Consider the following 12,178-nt stretch of genomic DNA (forward strand, 5'->3'; position numbering starts at 1 on the left):
ACATCCCCTGTAATTGATATTGGTGGGGCCCTCTGACCTAGGAGAAATATGGGATGGACTGAAAAGAGCTGAAGTGTTAGGATACTGACAGCACCACCAACCAGGGATTGGATAGGATTAATCACTGGGTGGTAGAAAAAGATCTGGATGAGACCTTGGGCTTATAGCACCATTAACTTTTCCTAATCTGGTAAAGAAGGATGTGCATTTATGCAGACTTGTGAGAGATCAGGTATTGACCATCCAGAGTCCTTGTGACAAAGGAGCCAATATCCATGGACATGCTGCCTTCACAAGCCCCTCTGCTTGCTCCTAAGAGCCACTGTGAATCATTGTCCATGAGAGCAGCTAAGCTGCCAGATGCTCTTCTCTACTTCTTTCGAAGAGTCATTATTTGCCAAACTGTACTCTACTCCCCACCTCCACTCCAAAAAAATTCCATTCATTCAATCTGCAGATACGAATTTAATACCTATAATACACCAAGCACTTTGGTAAATAAGTAAAAAATGATCTCTGCTCTCATGGAGCTTATATTACTAGTATAGGTCAGTGGTTCTGAGTGGAGTCCCCAGACTAGCAACATCACCATCACCTGAAAATTTGTTAGAAGAGCAAATTCTTCAGCCCACCCCAGAACATTAAAGTTATACCTCCCTGACCATGATCATCACTACGACCTCTAGGGAAGAATGCTGAAACCTGGAATTTCACACCTCCAGGTATACTGGATGAGAATCTCTGCAGATAGAGTCCAGAAATTTGTTTTCAATAAGTCTTTTGATTGCACTTAAGTTTGAGTACCTCTGATTTAGAGAGGGAGATGGGTTACAAGTAGGGATGCAAATTAATAAACTAACTACAAATTGTCCTAAACAGTAGGAAGAAAATAAGCAGGTGTCACAATAGAATCAGTGTGATAAAGGAGGGGAGAATCTTAAAATCTAACAAGAGGATTATCGCCCCTGACTCTTTGATCAACTGGCTTCTATTCATACAGACTCTTTTGTCCCCTTTCCTCCTGCTCCTAGTAAAAGTTGTGCCCTTGGCCAGCAGCCCCACAATTGGAGTACACCAGAAGGAATCAGAACCTCAGAAAGCAACCTATGATAGGTGTTCAAATTCTGCTTCTCAAAGTCTTACCAAGAGCTGCTCAATGTTCCTCTCCTCTCCTTCCAATGAATGGAGGCATTAGGGGACCTCAAGTGCTTTCAGTGATGGTAGGAGCCAGTTGGTGCCTCTGAATAAGGAACCGCCATCTTTCTGGGACTTATTACACAACCTAGTTGTGACATCCCCCATCTGGAAATCTCTATAACTTGTTTGTTATCTGTCTCCCTCTCTGGGAAGCAAACACTGAACTTGAGGTCTCACTGTAATAACAGCCTGCTCAGCTGGCAATGAAGCTGGTAGTGAGTGAACACTGAGAAGCCTACAGACTATTAAAAAAAAAAAACAACAACTTTCATGGCTCATGCCTTCCCAGTGAAAGACAATGGCTATATTAGTCCTTAGATTATGCCATGATTCGGGAGGGAAAAAAATGGCAATGGAATTTTTATCTTTGGGAAAAGGGAAGAGAGTGAATGAAATTAAGCCTAGAGTCGCTTCCCAGTCCCCTATATTTTCTGGGCTTTGGTCTAATGGATCACATATGGTGGTTTAGCTGCTAAGTCATGTCTTACTCTTGCGACCCCAGGGACTGTAGCCCTCCAGGCTCCTCTGTCCATAGGATTTTCCAGGCAAGAATACTGAAGTGGGTTGCCATTTCCTTGGATGATGTATGGCAAGACTATAAATAAGGTGATGGGTAAAGCAGCTAGAATGATGAGCACACAGATATCAGATATTTAGAGCAAGAACAAAGTGCAGAAGGAACACTCAGCCACCCAACACGAGAGGGTGCTGAAGTCAGAGGCACCGCCAGCCCGCACTCACTCTCCTGCTTCTACCATTCAAGCCAAGGGTCACCTACCAGATCCTGAGGAAGAACGCATATTCTCCATCTGCCTGGTATGTGCCTTTTGTCATCACTTTGGGCTCCATGTTGCTTCTGGGTCTCCTGGTGTCTATGATCATACTGCTGGCCAAAGCCATCCGCAGACACTGTCCCTGCAAGACTGAAACGCACAAGAAGCCTCTGTAAGTTGCCAGTGGGCTGGGTTCCTTCCATCATTTCCTTTCAGAGGACACTGCTTCTGGTGATGTCTGGAGAAGAAAAGGTAGACAGTTCAGATTTCTCCACAGGGTAGAGAGGGTGTATGGAATAAAGGAAGCAAACAGAGGTATGGGGAAGGCATCCAGCTCTCCTTGTCCTGGTGGATCTCCTTCACCAAACCAGACCAGAAAACCCTTCTGACAGACCAGAAAGCCCTTCTGACAGACCAGAAAGCCCTTCCCTCGCTTTTCCCTAGCACCTACCTGTCCTTGATGTGTTCTCAATGAAATTGGGGTTTCAACTTCTTGGTAACGTTGTCCTAGATAAAAGCTTCAGAAGCAAGGCCAGTCATGAGTAGCAGTAGAATATGCTGTGCTGTTATTTGTGGAATATTTAAAGAATGGGATGGAATTAGAGGAAGCATGAGAAATTTATAAGGGAATTAAGCTTCTGGCTCCAGTGACTCAACTGGGCTTTGATGTGACTAAATAATCATTGTTCTTTTGCACATGGCCCTGATCCCTCCCTCTCGAGGGCTGTAAATGCAGGTCTGCTTCTTCTCCCTTGGATCCTCATCTGCTCACTAATATGCATCTTTCAGTGATGCTCTATAGAGTGTCTACTACCAGCTAAAGGGAGGTACTAGAGTGAAGTGCAGAAAGCACTGAATTGTTATAAGGTTCTCCAGAGCCAGTTTCTTGAGTCTCAGTAGCTCTTACAATGAGAACATGAGGGTTTCTCAGCCTGTGCTTTGGAGTCAGATAAGGCTAGGGTTCAAATCTTGGCTCTACCATTTTCTGAGTACATGGTTTTAAGCAATGACAGCCTCTGTGAATCTCAATTTCTTTATTTGAACACCAAACTATTAAATGAGCAAATGCAAAGGAAGCACTTAGCACTGTTCCTGATGTTGAGTAAATGCATAATACACTAGTCTCTAAAATCTTGTTGCATGATTTTTCATGGCTGAGTCCCAGTGAGTACAGGACTTTAGATTCCAAGTTTAGCTCTACACTCAAGTATCTTGTGGTATTGGAACCCCCAATTTTGGAATTTCTCACTGGCAAAAAGAAGGGGTGATAAGATACATGCATCTTTTAAAGGTATTTTGAAGATTAACTAGTACTGTCAAATAATTTTAAGTCTATGGATGAAAGACTGTATAAAAGTATAAGGTATTAGCATAAAGATGTGCATTGCATTTTGCCATATTTATTGGGGACATTCGTTGCTATTGGCAACCTTGACTTCAAGGTAAGAAATCCCTGAGCATCTGCTGAAATTAAAAAAGGCATTTTTATTTGGACTGTACTCACAAATTGATCTGAGAAAAAAAACTGGCTCCAAAAGAGTGATGCTTAAGCTTGTAAGGATGGTGGTGCTCTGCAATGGGATTTGGGCAGAAGTTCTTAAAGGAAGTAATCCTGCAGACATGGCAACTCACATGCAATTTGTGGTTAAATATGCACCTTGAACCTGGTTGCTTTCATATACATTTGAAATATTGTTTTCAACAAGGTTGACTTAAAAAGGGAAAACTAGCTGGTGATTCAGACTCAGACCTGGCCTCTCTGGCAATTTGTTGTATCATATGGCAACCAGCATTTGTCCAGTAACAAAGAATAAAATTAAGGTCACAGAACTGCAGAATTCAAGATTATCACAGGAAGGGTCTTAACATCCAAGCGTCCAGCTCTTCATGTTACAGAAAGCCAAAATTTAACTCCTAGTCGCTGAACCTTCCCAGGGTGAGCCACTGCTTCTGGTCAGACGGCTCCTGGGGAAGAAGCCCAGCCAGGAAGAAGGGCCAGGCCGTCTGATGGGGGTGGTCTTGGCCCTCCCTCAGTGTGTCAGAGGAAATAGTGTCCCTGAAGTTCTAGAAAGCAGTAGTTTTCAAGCTCATCAAATTCTCAGAACCTCCTTAGTCCCAACCCAGTAGTGATGAAGCAGGGCTGGGAGTCCAGTCTTCACTTTAGTCCCCAGACCTGGTCCTTCTCTTAATCAGACTCTGAATCCTGGGGGACAGAGTTGCCCAAAGGCTTCCATGTTGTCACGTGTAAACCAGGGCAGAATACTCTCGGGTTAATTCTTGTCCCCCCTTTCTCCCCTCACAGGGTGAAGAGAGTAGGTATGTATGATGCCAGGTACCTTTGCCTGTTGCTCTTGTTGTCTTTTTTGCTGGCTCTGTTGTACTCTTGGGTTGGCCAAAACGTTCAATCAGGTTTCTTCTGTAACATCTTGTGGAAAAAACCAAATGAACTTTTCGGCCAATCTAATATATAAAAGCACTCCAACTTAGTGGAAAATCAGGGCACAGTCCTGTCTTAGTGGGTTTTCTGCTGCTTCATCTGTGGATGAAATGAAACAGAGGTCACACGCAGCTGGAGGGAGGGGAGGGCAGGGCCGACTGCAAGGGCCCTTTGGCCCACTCAGATCTCTCACTTGGTCCTGCCTGTTCCTTACTGAGTCTCCTCCAGTCAGTTCAACATCAGCATCTAAAGGTCTGTTCCCCACCAAGCAGGTCAGGAATGAAGAATTCTCTGTGGGTTAAACACAGAATCTATGCACTGCCGCACACGGAGGGGACAGCTAGTGCTCCGTATTAGACCAATGTCTCTTTTTTGACGGATAAATGATACTTTATTCTCAGAGTGTAATGGATTTGGTCATTTTCTCATGTTATTTAGGTTAGGCTAGTTAGAAATGAGGGCTGGGTGCAGTCAGATGCGCTGGGAGACCTGAGTGATTTCAGGGCTTTGGTGAATAGCGCAAGGTCCATCTGAGGAGAGGTCACCACTGCCACCAAAGCTGTGGCCTCAGGGAGAATCCAAGCTATGGGGAGGGACGGGCAAAGAACTGGAAAGAGTGTTTGTGATAAATGGTTGCTCTGACCACTCCAGCCATTGGTGCAGGCATCTGACACGCACAAGGGTTGTCTAAACAGGGTTAGAAATTCGACTGTAGCAGTTAGTGATCATATCAAATGAGATAGTTGTAATAAGTGAGAGTTTTCACAAACTATCTCTCATCCTAGTTACTTTTTAAAAAGGGCGTAATGATGCAAAGAATTCTCACACAATCAATGTAGCAACTTTAAATTTCTTATTTACCTATAAAGCCATTTTGAGCTTCCCAGTGGCACTAGGCTTCCCTGCTGGCTCAGACGGTAAAGAATCTGCCTGCAATGCAGTAGACCTGGGTTTGATTCCTCGGTTGGGAAGATGCGCAGGAGAAAGGCATGGCAACCCACTCCAGTATTCTTGCCTGGAAAGTCTGATGGACAACGGAGCCTGGCTGGCTACCGTCCATAGAGTCGCAAAGAGTCAGACACAACTAAAGCGACTTAGCACGCACGTACAAAGCCATTTAAAAGCTAATTTCTAGTAATAACAATAACATGGAAAAAGAATTTTTAAATTGTTTTAATTGTGTATGATGTGTGTGTGTTTCTGAGAAGATGGAAGGCTGTCAACAAAATGTCTGGGGACAGAAAATTCTTTGCTGTGCCTGCAATACTAAGCTCAGAGAAGATGAGAGCTCATGGTAGAAGTAGAATTTTAAGGTCAATTTAGTGTCCAAGAAGCTTAACTTCTGTTCTCTTCCCTGCAGAAATGAAAAACACAAAGAGAGAGGTCATGGTGGTAAGGACGGCTGACCCCTGGATACCTGGTTGGGGGAGGGTGGGGTGGTAGGCTCTCGTCCTCCTCCCAGGCAGCCCTGCCACAGCCCCGTGGGAGTGTTTATCATTCAGGGAGATGCCTGTACGTGGCCACTGGAACTGATTGCTGTGTGACGAGCTCCTGATAGAATTTGTTCCCTCCACTGAACTTGTCTGCTGATATATTCGCAGAAGAACTGGATTTCATAAATATTGAATAGTGGTGTTTATTATCCACACCACTTCTCCAGGAGAGTGAGTTGGGGGAGGTGGGGAGGAACTTAAAGACCAGAACTGGTGCTTCAGCCTTCAGTGGGATTTAGTTTTGCTTTGCTTTCCCACAACCTTGTGGGAAAAGTGATAGAAAAAGAGTAGTGCATGGGGTTGGGAATGGCTCTCTCTGCTTGGCCATGTGACCTTGACCTTGGGGGTCCCTCAGCCTCTTTAAGCTTTAGATTCCTCATCAGCGGAATGAGATAACAGGTGGGGAAATATCGTGAAAACTGTGAAGAGTTCATGTAAATGCGAAGCATTACAGGATAGCTGGGGAGGTGCCTCTTCACCTGACCTCTTTGCTTTTCTCTCACTGATCTGATGCACCCCATGGGAAGTGACAGATTTTGAAGGTGACCACTCCAGGTTTCCCTAGCCCCTGACAATAGGACTCTGTTATGACCCAAGACCCATGAGTTTGGGAAATGATATGCAAGACTAGGAGGAAGTGCTGTTTCAGACCTGTCCCCTAAGTGCTTATAAGTACCAGTCTGTGTGCAAACAGAAGGAAGAGGTGATCCCCTGTCTCCTGGATCTTATTGTGATGCCACACAGAGACTGAGAACTATGTACAATGAAATTCATCGATTAAATAAATCAATTCCCAACAATGTAAAAGGTGAAGCTTCTGAGCAGATCAAATGGCTGAAAGCCATACAATCTTCATTCCTTCTCTTTTCACAGCAGGGAGTTGTGGGCAAGTGAGTAGGTAATGGCTTATATGATGAAAACAGGGGTGGAAGGCCCACTAAACTCCAAACACCATCCTTGTGAGCCTGCTGAAGAATGGCATCATGGAAGGGCACTACATGAGGGGTGGGGGTGCTTCTATGAGGCAGAGGTCAGATCCTGGGGGGCGGCACAGAGTACAGATCTGGGGAAGAAAAAGGCCTGGAGCCCTAGGCTTAGGTGAGGCAGGCCAGCCCCAGATGCAACACTGCACTAGCCTCGGCTCTGTGCCTGTCCTGTGTGTGACATCTGCCTGGCAGATCTTGGATGATGTCAACCTTGGCCAGTGTTGCATGGCATTTATTCTCTTCCTTCTGTGCAGCTTAGATAGAATTTACTCAGGATGCTTTCCTATCCCCCAAGTCTGCATTAAATGGCTTCTTCCCACCCCCTGCCCAAAGACCCCATAGTATCCTATATTCTCTCATCATCGTCTTCGTCACTGTATACTGCAGTGCCTCTTTATCAATGGCTCCTGCTTGACTGCAAGCAGTAACTACCTCTGCCTCTCCACTGCTGTGTCCCCTGCACCTAGCATGACACCTATAGAAAAAATAACTGTCAGGTCGGCCCTGGGTGAGCAATCTGGGCTGTAAGGAAGAGCAGCCTCACCTGGGAGGAAGAGTGTAGAGCTGTGCTTGAAACTGTCTCTTTTCCTTAGGAAACAGTCCAGATAAACACAGTCTTTGATGGAGAAGCCACAGACCCAGGTAATTACATGGCAGTGCCGCCTATCAGTGGGCTTTTCATATTCCAGGCTGATAGAGTCATGGAGGACCCTATCCGATGTCCTGCTCTTCACTCAAGTCTGTCACCTCACTTGGTTGTGGTGCCTACACAGTGCTGACCCTTCAAGCCTTCCCTATAGCATGAGATCAGCTCAAAGCAGAGCTGGCTGGCTGATATTCAAGCATACGATCACGTGTGAGGCCTCAGAAGATTTCCACAGAGAGGCTCCCAGTCAAGGACTATGCCTCTATCTAGCCTCCCTTTCCTGAATCACAAACCAACTAAGGAATTTGTGAAATAACCCACTTTTTTTTTTCCTGCTTTCTGGGACTCCATCTCCCCCCACCCTCGTCCCCACTCCTCCCATCCTTTCTGAATGCTTCTAACACCATCCTGTTGGTAATGAGAGATATGGAGAAATGGCAAGCTTGGCTTCTTTTTTCCCTCGATCAGGGCCAAGAATTTCTTCTTGGTCGGCAAGATGAACATAAGGTAAAGCTGGCCTCCAGAGCTCTCATCACCCCCATGAAATCAGCTCCAAATTTAGCTCCTTTACACACATCCCTTCACTTACAAAGGCTCAATTATAGACGTGAATAAAGGGAAGGAAACCAAATTCGGGAGGCAAGTGTGTTGGCTTCCTGCCACCCTCACATGTGAACGGCTCAGCTCGGTCCTCCTCGGAAGGAGGATGGCTCCTCTCCAGGGGAGGCTGCTGCTGCTGCTGGAATTAAATTTCCCTCTATTATTAGGTACTTGTTACCATAATGTGCCCACATTAGCATAAGTGCTGGTGGGATCCTCTGCCTGAGAGGCCACTCGTGCTGCAGGAGCAGGGGCACGCTGGAAACTAGATCTTCTGGGGCAAAAGCCAGGAAGGGCCGAGGCTGTTCTCCTGCGTCTGTGTTTTTGAGAGAAGGAAAAAGGAAGAAATGAGCCAACTGGACTAATGTGAACAAACACCAATTAGCGTCTGCTGGCACCGACATGATAAAAATGGCTCCCTTGCATCATCTCAATAGAGGCCAGATTTGTGAGTCTGTGTCTGTAAATCTCTGCTAACATAATGTAAATAAAAATCAAAGTTTCTTTTCTTACTTGGTGGGTTCCTGCTTATAGCAGGGATTCAGGGGGTCTTTTTAAACAAACAAATCAGAACGTAATGGGTAACTCCATGAGAAAACAGACCTAATTTATCTGAAGCTCCGGACTTCTGTGGCCTCTAGTCCTGCCATTGAGGTCACCTTGTGAAAGTGTGAAAGTGAAATCGCTCAGTTGTGTCTGACTCTTTGCAACCCCATGGACTGTAGCCCACCAGGCTCCTCTGTCCATGGGATTCTCCAGGCAAGAATATTGGAGGGGCTTGCCATGTCCTTCTCTAGGGGATTTTCCTGACCCAGGGATAGAACCCAGGTCTCCTGTACTGCAGGCAGATTCTTTACCATCTGAGCCACTGGGGAAGAGACTCTCTTAAACCTTTCTTTCTAGGGTAGCATTGAGATCTGCAACCCGTGTGGTCAGAGCCATGTAGCTCAGCTCTTGGAAAGGGCAGGCTGGTGAAGCTTGTCTGTTTTTCACAAGCCTGCTTTCCTTCTTTCTAGCTGGGGGTGAGATGAGAGCTGAGTGGAGAGGAGGGAGCAGAGAAGCACTTGGATTCCTTTGTTTATACACTGGTTGTGTGTTTCTTTTTCCCCCTAGTTACTGGGGCAATATATGAATTCAACTCAAAAACTGGAGCCAGAAAGTGGAAAGACTCCTTAACCCAAATGCCAAAATGGAAAGAGTCCAGCCCCCAGGGAGCTGCTCCAAGAAGACCTGTCCCTCGGGAAGGGACCAGGCCACCGAGGAGCACTGACAAGGAAAGAGATGGTCTGAGCATCCGAGTCCATGCTGAGGGTGCAGGCCTGGGGCCCAGGAGCCAGGCCAGCATGCCGAGGACCCCAAAGAACAGAACCCAGCCTTCACGAGAGGGGCATCCCCCAGACGGCCCCCGGAGACGTGAACTGGGCAACACAGCGCGCAAACTTGACCGTCTGGATGCTGCGTCACCTTACATTCTTCGAGGGCAGGGTGGGAGGCAGAAAATGTAGGGGATCCAGGGTCCCAGAAGGAATGTTTGACAAACTTTAAACAGAAATGGGTTTGATCCCAGAGTGGCCTTTTTCTGAGATGGCCCAGGAGTGGTTTTGCTCAATCATCTGTGCCTCTGATCAGCTGGACTGTTAACTTGAACATGGACTTGTGTTTCTTCTTCATGTTGACTCTAAGAAGCAGCATTCCATTCCATTCACCCTTGGACAGTGCAGGAGACCCACTGCCTAAATTCTGAGGGCTACCCTCCCATCTGGTTCCACCTTTTTTTTTTTTTCCTGCCTTAATTTTGGTGTCTCCCAGATTTCTTCACTGATAAATACAGTTCAACACCATTGTAAATCACCTCTAATCTTTTCCTAAAGAGGCAGAGCAGTGGGGGAAAAAAGGATGAGTAAATAATAAGTTGTTCATCTGGAAAGAAGAAAACACACTAGATACCTTTAATTCTTTCTCATTAAGGTAAAACCGATAATGCAATAAGATGCACAGATCTAAGGCACTCAGCTTGATACCATGTAGACTCCTGCCAGAGGCAACCACTATTCGGGTCTTTATTGTCATAAATTACTTTTGCCTTTTTGGAATTTCCTATAAATGGGATTACACAGAACACACTCTTTTGTGTCTGGCTCCTTTTACTAAGCATACTAAGCATCTGTGTTTAACCATCCAGGTCTCTTCACTGTATATCTTATCCCATTGAGGGAATCTACCATCTGTCATTTATCCATCCCACATTTAGGTGGCTGCTCCTAGTTTTTTGTTTTGTTTTGTTTTGTTTTACTATTATAGGGTACAGCACAGTGAACTTCCTTTTCCACACCTTTTGGTAGCACAAACACTTGTTTCTTCTGAGCCTATTCCTAGGAGTGGGATGGCCAGAGCCATTGCTGGGATCTGCGGAGTCTGAAGTTGGTGGCTCCAGTTTACACTTCCACCAGCAACGACTGATTGCTTTCCTCCTTGGTCAACACTTGGTGTTGTCAGTCCTTTTCATTTTAGCCATCCTGGTGAAAACTCCTCTGAAATAAAGCCACTCTTTTTTGCAAAGCTAAAACAACATCAACCCGGCAACCTACCTGTCCAGCTCTTTCTCTACCTCCTCTTGAGGGAGACCATAGGACTCAGAGTAGAGACACAGCAGGAAGCCCTAGCCGTTCAGACAGCTGAGACATTCGCCGTAGGCACAAGCAATGACCCAAACATAAAGCCTCCCTGTGATGGAACAGGAAATGGATATTTTCCGTGTATGCCTGGTGGAGGCCGAGCAATCCTCACCTTCGCTCCATGTCCTGCTCCCTAGCTGCTGTGACCACAGGAAAGGACTAGATGAGAGTCCATTGGAGCAGTACCCACTTTCCCGGTTGGGGTATCAGATGAGAACTCCCCCAGGCCCGGGATGGCCTGTACGAGGCAGCCAGGATCCATCCTGCAAATGCAGAACTTGGGCGGGAGCAGCTGCACTGTTTATTGTGTGCCTGCTGTCAGTGGTGTGACTTCTCAAGAAAAAGAAACATTTAGAAAATGCCCCGTCCTGGCCTAGAGCAAGTGTGATTTATTAATAAAGGGTTGGTTGCCAGGGAACTCCCTTGAATAGGTTTAAATTTTGCAAAGAAGGCAGAGCTGCTCATTTGTGGAGGTTAAAGTGGGTGAAGTGGCTGATTACCCATTTAAGACTCGGCAAGTCTGTGGAGCCCCAAGTAAAAGGCCTTCCTCAGAAGCTCTCAGCCTCAATGTAAGTAAAATGAAGCTCCGAAAAGGCTGAAGGGGGTGCCTGATAACTGTTTACAAGCCCATTAAGGATGATTAAAAGGAGGGTGGTGAACAGCTGTTCTCCCTTCTCCTGTGATGACAGGGCAGGAAGGGATCGTGCTTCTTGGACAGAAAGAGAGATTTAAGTTAGGCCCAGGGAGGGACCTCTCAGAGTCCAGGGTCTGCTTGAAGAGTCATTTCTCTCCCTGGTGATGGGCAGGAAGAGTTGATTGTCTTCCAAGCCCCAAGATGTGAACACTGAGGAGCCCAAGATATGGGTCAGGAGTGGTACCAGGAAACTTCTGCCAAAAGAAACTGCCTTTTTCTTTTGCATATTAGACTATTAAATTAGGGGCAATCAAAAGTCTCAGGTCCAGGGCTAGATCATTTAAACCAGGTTTGAAAAATAAATTACCTGAGTAAAATCAAGCCAGGGATCGTTGCTGTTGCTAAGTTGCTTCAGTCGTGTCCAACTCTGTGTGACCCCATAGACGGCAGCCCACCGGGCTCCTCCGTCCCTGGGATTCTCCAGGCAAGAACACTGGAGTGGGTTGCCATTTCCTTCTCCACTGGGAACCATGTAAAAGTTCTCTCACATTTCTTTCCCAAGGACTTAATCACATGTAAATGTATTGTACCTAATGTTGACTTGCCTGATTCTGAGTCATTAAAAATTAAAGCAAACATGTTCAGAGATCAGGTCACAGAGGGGTCCACCGAGGGATGTGGAAGCCCATGGTGAATTCTGAAGTTGGAGCTTTCCCTCGTGCTCAGTAGGAAGCGGG

At 46.1% G+C, this 12,178-nt stretch overlaps 1 protein-coding gene across 2 annotated transcripts in view; it reads left to right on the forward strand.

Moving 5' to 3' along the window:
* The window catches only part of CDHR3 (cadherin related family member 3), a 73,670-nt gene extending 62,803 nt beyond the window's left edge, over positions 1 to 10,867 (forward strand). For both annotated transcript variants that reach the window (XM_040260813.1, XM_040260814.1), the window contains 5 exons: positions 1,961 to 2,142; positions 4,273 to 4,286; positions 5,768 to 5,799; positions 7,480 to 7,528; positions 9,246 to 10,867. In XM_040260813.1, the coding sequence (XP_040116747.1) occupies positions 1,961 to 2,142; positions 4,273 to 4,286; positions 5,768 to 5,799; positions 7,480 to 7,528; positions 9,246 to 9,637 (669 nt within the window). In that variant the 3' untranslated portion in view covers positions 9,638 to 10,867. The remainder of the gene's footprint in view (positions 1 to 1,960; positions 2,143 to 4,272; positions 4,287 to 5,767; positions 5,800 to 7,479; positions 7,529 to 9,245) is intronic.
* The last annotated feature ends 1,311 nt before the right edge of the window (positions 10,868 to 12,178 follow it).

Source organism: Oryx dammah, unplaced genomic scaffold (assembly GCF_014754425.2).
Source record: "Oryx dammah isolate SB20612 unplaced genomic scaffold, SCBI_Odam_1.1 HiC_scaffold_18, whole genome shotgun sequence".
Lineage (NCBI taxonomy): Eukaryota > Metazoa > Chordata > Mammalia > Artiodactyla > Bovidae > Oryx > Oryx dammah.